The 12,905-nt window shown below is 34.9% G+C and overlaps 1 protein-coding gene across 8 annotated transcripts in view; it reads right to left on the reverse strand.

Moving 5' to 3' along the window:
• Ccdc30 (coiled-coil domain containing 30) overlaps window positions 1–12,905 on the reverse strand; it is a 121,820-nt gene that overhangs the window by 89,683 nt on the left and 19,232 nt on the right. For all 8 annotated transcript variants that reach the window (XM_047560665.1, XM_047560683.1, XM_047560674.1 and 5 more), the window contains one exon: window positions 5,038–5,109. In XM_047560665.1, the coding sequence (XP_047416621.1) occupies window positions 5,038–5,109 (72 nt within the window). The remainder of the gene's footprint in view (window positions 1–5,037; window positions 5,110–12,905) is intronic.

Raw genomic sequence — 12,905 nt, forward strand, 5'->3', positions numbered from 1 at the left:
TCTGCCAGTCTATGTCTTTTGATTGATGAATTCAGGCCATTAATATTCAGGGTTATTATTGAGATATGATTTGTATTCCCGGTCATTTGACTCATTTTATTCATTTATTTGTTTATTTTTGACATGACTTGGTTCCTCTTTATTTGAGAGTTCTTTTAGGATAGCTCCTCCCTTTGCTGATTTGCTTCTTTGTTTTTCATCTCTTCCTCATAGAATATTTTGCTGAGAATGTTCTGTAATGCTGGCTTTCTTTTTGTATATTCTTTTAGCTTTTGTTTATCATGGAAGAATTTTATTTCATCGTCAAATCTGAAGGTAAGTTTTGCTGGGCATAAGATTCTTGGTTGGCATCCATTTTCTTTTAGGGCTTGAAAAATGTTATTCCAGGCCCTTCTAGCTTTTAAGGTCTGGATTGAAAAATCTGCTGATATCCATATTGGTTTCCCCCTAAATGTAATTTGGTTCTTTTCTCTCACAGCCTTTAAAATTCTGTCTTTATTTTGTAGGTTAGGTATTTTCATTATAATGTGCCTTGGTGAGGGTCAGTTGTAATTTTGTGTATTTGGAGTCCTATAAGCCTCTTGAACTTGATTTTACATTTCATTCTTCAGATTTGGGAAATTTTCTGAAATTATTTCATTGAATAGATTGTTCATTCCTTTGGTTTGTTTCTCTAAGCCTTTCTCAATCCCAATAATTCTCAAATTTGGCCTTTTCATGATATCCCATAGTTATTGGAGATTCTGTTCATGATTTCTTACCATCTTCTCTGTTTGTTCAACTTTGTTTTCAAGGTTAAATATTTTGTCTTCAATATCTGAGGTTCTGTCTTCCAGGTGTTCTATCCTATTGGTTGTGCTTTCTATGGAGTTCTTAATTTGGTTTATTGTTTCCTTCATTTCAAGGATTTCTGTTTAGTTTTTTTTCAATATCTCTAACTCTTTATTGAAATGGTCTTTTGCTTCCTGTATTTGCTCTTTTAACTGTCGATTGGTACGTTCACTCAATGCCTGCATTTGCTCTTTCATTTCATCGTTTGCTTCCCTTATCATGTTAATTATGTACATTCTGAACTCCCTTTCTGACATTTCTTCTGCCATGCTGTCATTGGATTTTATTGATGTAACATCCAGATTTGTTTGAGGCATTTTCTTCCCTTGTTTTCTCATGTCGTTCAGGTATCAGTGGACTGCTGAGATGTTGCAGATTTCCTCTATTGACTTATAATGTCCCTGAAGATTGCTAGTGTATCCCCTCTTATCCTTCAGTAGCCTGAAGTCTTGGAGGAAGTTGATAATGCGGTGCTCCCCAAGGAAGCTGCCTCTCTAGGGGTGGTGGTCTTTAGGTGGGGAATATTCCCTGTTAGTGGGAAGAGGTGCCTCCACTTGTTGACCAATGGTCATCCAAAGGGGAACTAGGTTGCAGGCTGAGGCAAGGCCTGTTTGGGCTTGTGTCTCTGGTTTTACCATCCTTGTGGGAAAACCTCACCCGGCAGGGAAGACGCACCCGGTGGGGAGGTCTCGCTGGTCAGTTCCCCTCCTAGAGGTTCCCCTCAGTCCACAACTACTGCCTGGGCAGGGCAGCCTTCCCAGGCAACGTTCCCAGGGGCCCGGACCTACCTCCTGGGCCTGGGAGCCTCACCCTTCGCAGACGAGTCTCCTTAGGCTGCCTCTCCTCAGAGAATCTGCCCGCAGTCCTGGAACCTTCGCTCCGCCCCTCAGCTTGTCTCTGCAGCTCTTCCACCGAAAAGCCGCCTAGGACCTGGGACCCTGTTCTGCACCTAATCGCCTGTCTATGCAGGCCGTCCTCTGGGCAGCCGCCGAAGCCCGGAGGTTTACTCTGAAACCAAGTGCTGTGCTGAGCAGCTTCTTCTGCAAAGTTCCCAGTGGTCCGTGTTTACCGCTCCAGCGGGGGGAGGGGTGTCTCGCCGGGCAACTCTACTTCACAAAGTTCCCTGCGATCCGGGGCTACCGCCCCATCCGGGACGCCTCCCCAACGGAAGAGACTCACCCGGTGGCTTTGAGTTGGTCCCAAGTCACTCACTATCTCCTCTTTTGAATCCTGCATCCTGGAGCAACATGAAATGCAGCCGCCCTCTAGTCCGCCATCTTGAAAAACCGCCTTTTATTTTTAAGTTGTATTAATTTCTCTTTATTTTCCATTTTGTCTCTCTTGCTCTATCCTCTTTTTTTAAAATCTCCTTAGTATCTTATTTTTTGGAGAAATACCAAAAACACACCAAAAGCATTCACAATTTTACCTCTTTTTAGAAAATATGCACACACACACACACACACCCTGACACATAATGTAAAAATTCTACCTTTGCCTGTGCGATTTATAAAGAAATTAAACAATGCTATATACTATCTGCAATTTTACCACTTGAGGAAAAATTGTTAACTTTACAGATCAATCCTTACAAGACATTTTCCACTTAGTATTTGGAAATATTTTTCTATTGTGGTATATTTTACATAAAAATATCATGTATATATCTTCAGTCTTCAGTTCAATTAACTTTGACAATTATATATATCTATGAACTTCCCACCCAAAAAAGATGTAGAACATTTTCATTATCCCATAAATTCCCTCATGTCCTTTCTAGTAAGTTCTCCATACCCATCCATCCCTTACAAACACTTCTGACTTCTGTGACCATAGATTAGTTTTGCTTGTTCTTGGTTTTCATATGAGTGGAATCTTGCAATGTATATGTTTGTGTCTGATTTCTTTCACTCAATATCATCTTTTGAAGATTAAAAAAATTTTTTTTAGTTGTAGGTGGACATGATACTTTTTTATTTCATTTACTTATTTTTATGTGGTGCTGAGGCTTGAACCCAGTGCCTCACACGTGCTAGGTAAGCGCTCTACTACTGAGTCTGAACCCCAGCCCCTTTATGAGATTTTTTCTGTATTCTTGTATCAAAAATTTGAAAAAAAAAAAAAACATCTCAACCCCCCCAAAAATTGTTTTTCTTTACTGTTGAGTAATAGTCTCTTATGAATAAACCATAATTTATCCATTCTCCCACTTTACTTTGCATTCCACTGACCAAATGTGCCATGTGTCACTTTTATCCTACTTATTTTGATTTAGGTTGTTACTGATGTCTTATAAACAAGGCTAAATTATCATCTTTGTTCATCAGTCTTTAAGTGCTTTGATATTATTTCTAAAAAATAAATTCCACGATCCTCAGCACCAAAAAGGAACATTCCCAGAAATGGAACTGGTGGATCAGATGAAATGTGCATTTTAAAAACATGTAATATATATTGCCAAATTATTTTTCAAAAAAAATTATAAAAGGTTACATTCTTACAACCGAGTATGACACTGTCCATTTCTCCATACTGGATACTAGCAATATTTTTAATTTTCACAAATCTTAAAATTATATTTGAAAAAGAACCTATTTAAAATAGGTCACTAAGATCAGTATTATTTTACTGATCACAAAGGAATTATAGGCTTTTTGTTAAAAATCAAACTACACGGTTTTGTTCAAAGTAGATATTGTCATTCAGTCATTCTCTAAAATCCTGTCCCAAAATATTGCTAATTCTTGGTAAATATTTAAAAAGTTTACATACATGCATTAATATACAGACAAAAGTCATGTTAACTTTTTTTTTTTCTTTTTTTTGGTACCAGGGATTGAACTCAGGGTCACTCAACCACTGAGCCACCTTCCTAGTCCTATTTTGTATTTTCTTTAGAGACAGGGTCTCGCTGAGTTGCTTAGTGCCTTGCCTTTGCTGAGGCTAGCTTTGAACTTGCCATCTTTCTGCCCCAGCCTCCCAAACTGCTGGGATTACAGGCATGCACCACTGTGCCCAGTTTGTTCTAGATTTTTAAAGTGTGAATTTAGATTAGTTTGTGTTCTTCTTTGTTTCTAGTATAAACATTTAATACTATAAGATCCATTCCAAGCACTAGTTAAGCTGCATTCCACAAATGTTAATAATGTCCAGTTTTCCTTTTCTTTAGTGTAAAATATTTTTCTAATATTCCTTGTGATTTTCTTTTTTTCAGTGAGGACATGAGCTATTTAGAAGTATCTTATTTACTTTCTAAGTCTTCAAAGATTTTCTAAATACATTTCTGTTACTGGTTTTTAGCCTAATTCCATTGCAATCAAAGACATAATTTGTATGATTTCAGTTTTTCCAGAGAGATTTGTTTTATGGCCCAGGATGGAGATCTTTGGTGAATGTTCCTGGGTACATGAAAACAACATGTATTCTAGTGGATTTTTCTATTCATTTAGGTCATGTGGTTGGTAGTATTTTAGTTTTTCTATATCCATACTGATTTTTTTCTGGTTACTTGCTCTATCAGTTAATAAGAAAGCAGTATTCATTTTATAGTTGTATTCATACATTATTGAAAAGGAAAGTATAACCAATTTTGCAATTATTTAAAATTTGTAAATATATTTAAAATTATCTTTGAGTTGTTATCACTTAAACACTCAAATTTTGTTATATTGTTGATAATGGGTCACATTTTTACATAGTTAAGTTGGGATCTGATTAATTCATTGATGAATCCCCAATCTATTGACTTCCCAGTAAACAAACGTGTATGAAATATTGTTAAATGCTTTATAAGGTGTCTTGGTCTTGGTGGTCCTAATAAAATATGTGTTATTTGTGTTGATCATAGGTTTTGATATCAGATGTAGAAGGATTCAAATACCAGCTCTGACGTCTAATGTAGCTACTAGACAACTCATGTAACCTCAGTTTCCTTATCTGTAAAATGGAATTTAATATTTATTGGAATTGTTGTAAGAATTAGAGATAATTCATGTAAAGTACCCCACAGGGTACATGTCACCAAGAAAGCAGTAAGTGGTGGTAGCAATAAAAGCAACAGTAGCAATAGAAATAATTGTGATAGTACTGTTTATTATTGTAATTATTAAATATTATTATTTTAAAACATACTACTTAAAACTTATTATCTCATTACCAATTGCATTATTATTAATAACCATTATTATATCTGATAGAATCACTCACCATTTTCTTTCAGTTTTATCAGATTTTCTTTCAATTTCTTAATTTCTTGTTGAGCCTTCTCAAGTGCAGAATCTAAAAGAAAAAAGGACGAAAACACTGGGTAAGAAGCAAGTGATTAGCATAATAAGCAAATTTCAAATACTTTCTCTTGAACACTCTCTTTCATCTAACTGTCCTTTGAGTTTTTGCATAAATGTCACCTCCTCCAGGAAATTTTCTGAATTTCCCTCTTGGTTTCATACTGCATCCTATGTTTATCCCTCTCATTGATTTTTTTGATCTCATAATTGCCTTTCCCTTTTTCCCCCATGAGATTACATGCTGAAGGGTCTAGACTATCATGAACAACAGGAACAGCTGAAAGTTCTAAAGCATGGTTCTACTAGTTTAATATGAAGAAGTTACACTCAGAATTGTTTAAAAATACTTCCTGCAACCAATAAAAGTCACATATCACTTAACAATGAAGTTATGTTTTAAGAAATTGTTAGGTGAAGAATCTATCACTGTGTGAACAGCCTAGATGTACTTAACACAAACTAAAATGACTACAACATTATTAGCCAATCAAATATTATGGAATCACCATTGTATATAAGATCAACCCAAATATCATTAGGCAGCAAGTGACTATTTAGAATTTTGCCAATAGCTGCTAGAAATGTCAAAATAAAATTTTGGGAAATTTTTGGTACTATCCAAGAATTGTATGGAGATGGGAATGGTATACAGAAGACCCAAGCAGTATTGACTACAGGTAGTTCCCAGAACACAGAACACATGGGGCATGTGAGTCCGTTGGATTTGGGTTCTCTAACCCAGACTTTATCCCTTTTCTCCCTGTGTCTCTTCATCACCAGTGACATGATTGGTGGGTCTCCTATATGGTCAGAATGAAGGACCTTCTAAAGTAAGAAACAAGCATGAATTTTATGAGCTTCTTCTTTTTTTATTTATTGATTTTTTATTTTATTGTAAACAAATGGGATACATGTTTTTTCTCTGTCTGTACACAGCGTAAAGGCATACCATTTGTGTAATCATAAATTTACATAGGGTAATCTTGGTTGATTCATTCTGTTATTTTTTCCCTTCCCCCCACCCCTCCCATCCCTCTTTTCCCTCTATACAGTCCTTCCTTCCTCCATTCTTGCCCCCTTCCCTAACCCTAACTCTAACCCTAACACTAACCCCTCCCACGCCCCATTATGTATCATCATCCGCTTATCAGCGAGATCATTCTTCCTTTGGTTTTTTGAGATTGGCTTATCTCACTTAGCATGATATTCTCCAATTTCATCCATTTGCCTGCAAATGCCATAATTTTATCATTTTTTTATGACTGAGTAATATTCCATTGTATATATATATACCACAGTTTCTTTATCCATTCATCAATTGAAGGACATCTAGGTTGGTTCCACAATCTGGCTATTGTGAACTGAGCAGCTATGAACATTGATGTGACTATATCTCTGTAATATACTGATTTTAAGTCCTTTGGGTATAGGCCAAGGAGTGGGATAGCTGGGTCAAATGGTGGTTCCATTCCAAGTTTTATGAGCTTATTCTTAATTGCAGAGTAAGGACATGAGCACAATTGTGCATGTTTTATTATTACACTTGCAACATTCAGTTCCTTGGAGTAAATCCCAGCATAATCTACCAGATTAATCTAGAACTATATTACAAACTATAGCCATACTACTACTGCTGCTAGTTTCTAGTGTCAGCTATATTAATCATTATGACAAACCTGAAAAGCAGATATTAATATTTCTGCCTTATAGAGGAGATAAGCAAGGCTCAGCAAAGTTAAGCAACTTGTTCAATGTCATACAACTAGTAAATGGCATGGCTGGGATATGTACCAAGGTCTATTTTTACTGTGACAGAGATATAAAAATATATTTGTTTTTACTAGAAGTACAGTTTTCCATTGTATTTCTCCATGGAAGAAGGAGAAAGAGTGGTGGAAAGGATGTTCCAGAAAGAGGTAATAGTGTAAGTAAAAGAGAGGAGGTAGGACAGAACAGAAAGGAGGTAGCATTAAGTTTTTTGGGAATCACAAGTGGTCTTATGCTAACTTTTGTCTACAGTACAAAGAATTAGAAGTGTGGGATATGAGCTGGATAGGTAGGAAGTAGCCAAATTAGAAAAGTTTTATTTTCTACACTAGAGAGATCAAAATTTAAGTAAGTCAAGGGCTTCCAAACTGTTTTCTATAAACCTTAAAGTTCTGAGGAGTTTTCAGGTACTCAGAAAACACTTGATTTGATTTTCATTGGATAAAAAACAGCTATTTTTAGAATGACACACATTGTATAAATTGGTATACATTTTGGATACCAAATTTAAACAATACCAAAGACCATCAAATTCATTAAATTTATACAGACAAGTTAGCTTCCCCCATCATGTTCTTGAAGAAATTTGAAAATAGTAGCTTTCCATTAGTCCTCTTAAACTAATAACTTCCCTAAAACTGTATTGATTGTGATTTTTTGAGACTTTTCTACTGGATTCAGTTTTACATTCTAAGTATAGTTTTTATTGGTTGCCCTAGTTGTTTTTTGAGGGTATAATAATTTATTCAATTTGACACCAAAAGCCCCAGCAGCAAATGAATAAAAAGGTAAGTTGAACTGCATAAAATTAAGATCTTTTGTCACCGAAGGGCACTATCGACAGAGTGAAAGCCCAGGGAATGGGTGGACATATATGTAAATCATGTGTCGTTAGAGATTAATATCCAGCATGCATATTTTTAAAATCCCACAACTCAGAAACAACAAAAAATCCAATTAAGAATGGGCAAAAGATTGAATAGACATTTCTTCAAAGAAGGTATACAAAGTAGTTGATAAACACATGAAAAGATATTCAACATCACTCGTCAGTAGGGAAATGAAAGTCAAAACCACAATGAAATACCACATTAACCATGTAATACCACTTATTCTGATGACCATTATGACAAAACAAAAACCAAAAAACAAAACAATAAGGGTTGGTAAGGACATGAAAAACTGGAACCCTAGTGTATTGCTGGTGGGAATGTAAAATGGCGGAACCAATGTGGAGACACGATAAACATTCCAGATATTTATTTATTTATTGTTGCTCTTAGAAAGACAGACTCTGGAAATATACTGGGAGAGATGAGACAAATGGAATGGAGTCATGACAGAGGTGTCATGGTTGGGTCCTAAATTCACCTGCCCCAAACTCTATACATAAGAACTGCAGCTCAGGTCCTATGCACCTGAGATCCACTGACATTTCTGCAATGTCTAGAATTTCCAAGCAAAAGATCTACACACACATGCTGCCTTTCTCTCTCTCCGTGTGTGTGTGTGTGTGTGTGATTTTTATCAAGGAAAAATTCAAACACATACAAAAATAGAACATATTTATGGAAATATCTACATCCATCATCTAGGTTTTAATAACTGTCGATTCATGATCAGTCCTGTTTCGTTTAATCATACATACTACATTATTTTGTTTTATTTAAAATTTACCAGAAACTTAGTGGCTCAAAACAACATCTATATATTATCTCACAGTTCTATATGTTGGAAGTCTAGGCATGGCGTATCTGGGTTCTCTGATTATAGAGCTGAAATCAAGGTGCTGGCCAGACTCTGTTGTCTGAAGGCTCTGGGGGAGAATTCACTTCAAAGCTGATTCAAGCTGTTACTGAATTCAGCCTTCAGGTTGCAGGACTGAGGTTCCCATTTCCTTGCTATTAGCTAAACATCTTTCTGGACTCTTAGAAGCTTCTCCCTTCTTTGCCACATAGTGTATAACTTCAAAGACAGCAATAGAGAATCTCCCTATGTTAAATCCCTCTCACACTTTGACTTTCTTCTGTCAGGAAAAACCCAGTCTCTAAAAGGGCCCACTTGATTAGATCAGGTTCACCTAGATTAATCCCTTTCCTTAAAGCGATTAATGATTTTGAACCATAACTGCAGTTGCGGTTAAATTTTTGCAAAATCTATTCACAACAGCATCTAGATTGTATTCAAATGAATAACTTGGAAAAGGTGTGTGTATACCAAGGAGGAGGGCTCTTGGGGACTGGCTTAGATTTCTGCCTACCCTATTTCCTCAAGAGCTCATGATATTAACAGTTTTATTGAGGCACAATTGACATATCACAAAATTCATCCACTTTAAGTATACAATTTAATGCTTTTTAGTACATGTACAGGTGGTGTAACCCCACCACAATCTAATTTTAGAATATTTTATCACCCTGTAGAGAAATTTCCTGTCCACTTGCTTGGCAGTGTCTGAGGGTTCTAATTTCTCCACATCCTAGCCAACACTTGCCATTGTCTGTCTTTATTACTATAGCCATTCTAGTGAAAGTGAAATGATATCTCATTGTGATTTTGTTTTGTACTTCCCTAATAACTAACAATATTTAACACTGACAAGTAATAATTGTATAATTATGGGATAAAATTTGTTTTGATATAGATTTACACTGAGGGTTAAATTAAGCTAATTACCAAATTCATCATGTCACATATGTATCCATTTTTGTGATAAGAGGTATTGAGCAACTTTTCGTGTATCTATGAGTCATTTATATATCTTTTCCAGAGAATGTCTGGAGACATAACCTTTGCCCATTTTTAAATTGAGCTGACTTTTTATTATCAAGGAATTCTTTCCATATTCTGAGTGAAAGCTTCATATCAAATACATGATTTGCAAATATTTTCTCCCAGTCTGTGGGCTATCTTTTCATTTTCTGATGGTATCTTTTGAAGTATAAAGGTTTTTAATTTTGGTTGTTCATTAGTTTTTCTCATCAATTTTACTTTTGGTGTCATTGTATAACCCAATATCATGAAGAGTTATTCCAATGTTTCCTTTTGAGTTTTATAGTTTAAACTCTTACAGTTAGCTCTGAGGTACATTTTGAGCTGATTTTTATGTAGGTGTGAGGCAGAAGCCTGTATTATTTTAAAGCAAAACCTAGACATTATATCATTCTTCTATCATTCAAAAAAAAAAGACCTTCTTTAAACATAAACTCAAACTATTACATGTGATTAAGGAAATGAAATAATAGTTCCTTAATTTGTATATCCAGCAACTGTTAAAATTTCTAGTCATAAACATTAAAAATGTTTGAATTAGGATCTAATAAAGGCCACATATTATAATTGATAAATATACTTTTTAAATATTTTTAAACACATTTCCTTTTCTTGACATTCATTTATTGAAGGATAGTACCCTAAATATTTTATGTGAATTCTTTATTATTGAAAAATATTTTTATTAAGATTTTTCATTTCCATTTTGATGCAATACAGAAACAGCTGGAGAACAAACTAAAATTAAAACCTTTACTTAAAAAGAATTTGTTCAAAGAAGTAAACTAATACTTGAGAAACACTGTCATATAACACATATACCTAGAAAAAAATTCTGGCTATAAATGAAAGTTTTAGGCAGTTACATATAGGGCCACATTGATACTACATTTGGCATTCAAAAAAGACTTGCTAATTCAGCTTTTCAACATCTCACTATGTTCACCATGGAGATAGCTTTCGGTTGCTAGTTAGGATCTACCATACCAAGCAACCGCTGATGGAACAGGTTGTCATGTGATCGGATTTTGTCATATCCAAATAAAACCAAGAGTACTGGAGTCATGATTTTTCTTTCTCCTTCATTATTCCAAGTATAGTGATGATTGCTTCTTATAATACTCACATGGTCAAATTCCTTTTTATTTTTTTTCCCAAAACTGAGTTTACTGAGGTATAAATTTGAATATAGTAAAACTCACTTTTTAAAAGTATATAGTTTTATGAATTTTGACAAAGATATACAATTGCATGCTGATCAACCTGAAATACATAAGACATTTCCATTATTCTGAAAATTTATTTATGCCCACTTTTAAAAACACATTCTTGCCAAGGTATGGTGGTACACCTGCAATCCCAGCAACCTGGGAAGCAGAGGCAGAGGAATACAAATTTGAAGCCAGTTTTAGCAACTTAGTGACACCCTATCTCAAAATAAAAAGGGATGGGGATGTAGCTCAGTGGTAAAACACCCCTGGGTTAAATGAAAGAAATGTATTTATACTCTTCTGTCATTTGTTTTTAACCAATCAATTGGCATCATCATTACTGTCCTATACATTTAGCATTTTAAAATGTTTATGATTATATGGTAACCTACATATTGCATTTGAAAAAAAAACATCTAATTTCTTTAATCTATTACAAATAGAGATGAAATAATTTAAAAAATTAAATTTCATACTAAAATAAACTGTAAGCAAAGTAAAGATTTACGTATAAATGATGAAATCATTAAAGAACTAAGAAACAAATAACAACTGGGGTGGACAGTTTCAATAATCTTACAATGAAGAAAAAGCTTTACACATGAAAGCCCTGAGGGCATAAAGAATAACTGTTAAACCTGAGTTGATGAATATTAGCATTCCTGTATGGAAAAACAAAACAAAACAAAACAACATTTATAGTCAACAAAAGACTCACATGCAGAATAAAGACCTCCTACAAATTAATACAACAAAGATACAACACAACAGAAAAATATACAAGAAACTTGAGCAAAACCATATATCCAAATGAGCCACAGCAACAAACATATGAAAGGGTTTTCACCTTTATTAGCCATCAGAGAAATTCAAAATAAATCCACAATTGAATACCAGTACATACGCACCAGAAGTAGTAAAGTTAATAAGACTCAAACGACAACACAAAAGTATTCTTTTTTTTTTTTTTGGCGGGGGGATACTGGAGATTTAACCCAGGGACTCTTTACCACTGTACTACATCCCCAGCCATTTTTGTTTTTTATTTTGAGACAGGGTCTCGCTAAGTTGCTTAGGACCTTGCTAAGTTGCTGAGGTTGCCTTTGAACTTGTAATCCTCCTGGTTCAGCCTTCCAGGCCACTGGGCTTACATGTACGCACCACCAGGTCCAGCAACAAGTATTGACAAAGAATGTGGAGAAAAGAAGTCTCATATATTACTGAGGAGAGCTTACAACTATAGTACAAATACAGTCATTTGTTATAAAATGATGTTTTGGTTGACAGAAGACCTCATATACAATCTTAGTCCCATAAGATTATGCTGCTCAGTGATGTTGTAGACAACTTAGTTTTTATAAGCACACTCTATGATGTTCACACATCAAGGAAATCACCTAATGACACATTACTCAGAATAAGTCCCCATTGTTAAGTGATGCATGACAGCACTTTGGAACACCAAAGCACAACATGCCCATAATGTTTGAAATAGTAATTCTATTCTTATCTTGTATTTCCATGTTAGAAATATGTAGATAGAAATATGTAGTATACCAAAAGATGTATACTAAAGTGTTCATAGCAGAAGAATATATGATAGGTCAAAACTGGAAGAAACACCAATATCCATCATCCATCAACAGCAGAATGGATAAATTGTGAATATGTTTATTAGTGAAATCTAGAAACAGCAAGAGTGAACAAACTGCTTTGTGTTACAACATGAATAGATCTCATAAACACAAGATTGGGCAAGAGATGCATGAAGAGTGCATACTGCATGTAGTCAAAGCCCAGAAATAGTGTTCATAGTTCAGAGAGTGGTTATTTTGTATGAGAAAGGAAGATGAAAGGGATGTCTGGGAAACAGAATTCCTCATGGTGAGCGATGTATACTTATGAGTTGTGTACATCACATATTATGTTTGTGCTTCAGTAAAAATTTCTGGACATTGTATAAAAATAGGCTGTTTATCAGATTTTCATATATTCACCTTAAAACTTGTTTTCCTCAGTGTGCTTGTGATCCTCCTGG

This window comes from Sciurus carolinensis, chromosome 1 (assembly GCF_902686445.1).
Source record: "Sciurus carolinensis chromosome 1, mSciCar1.2, whole genome shotgun sequence".
NCBI classification, from domain to species: Eukaryota; Metazoa; Chordata; class Mammalia; order Rodentia; family Sciuridae; genus Sciurus; species Sciurus carolinensis.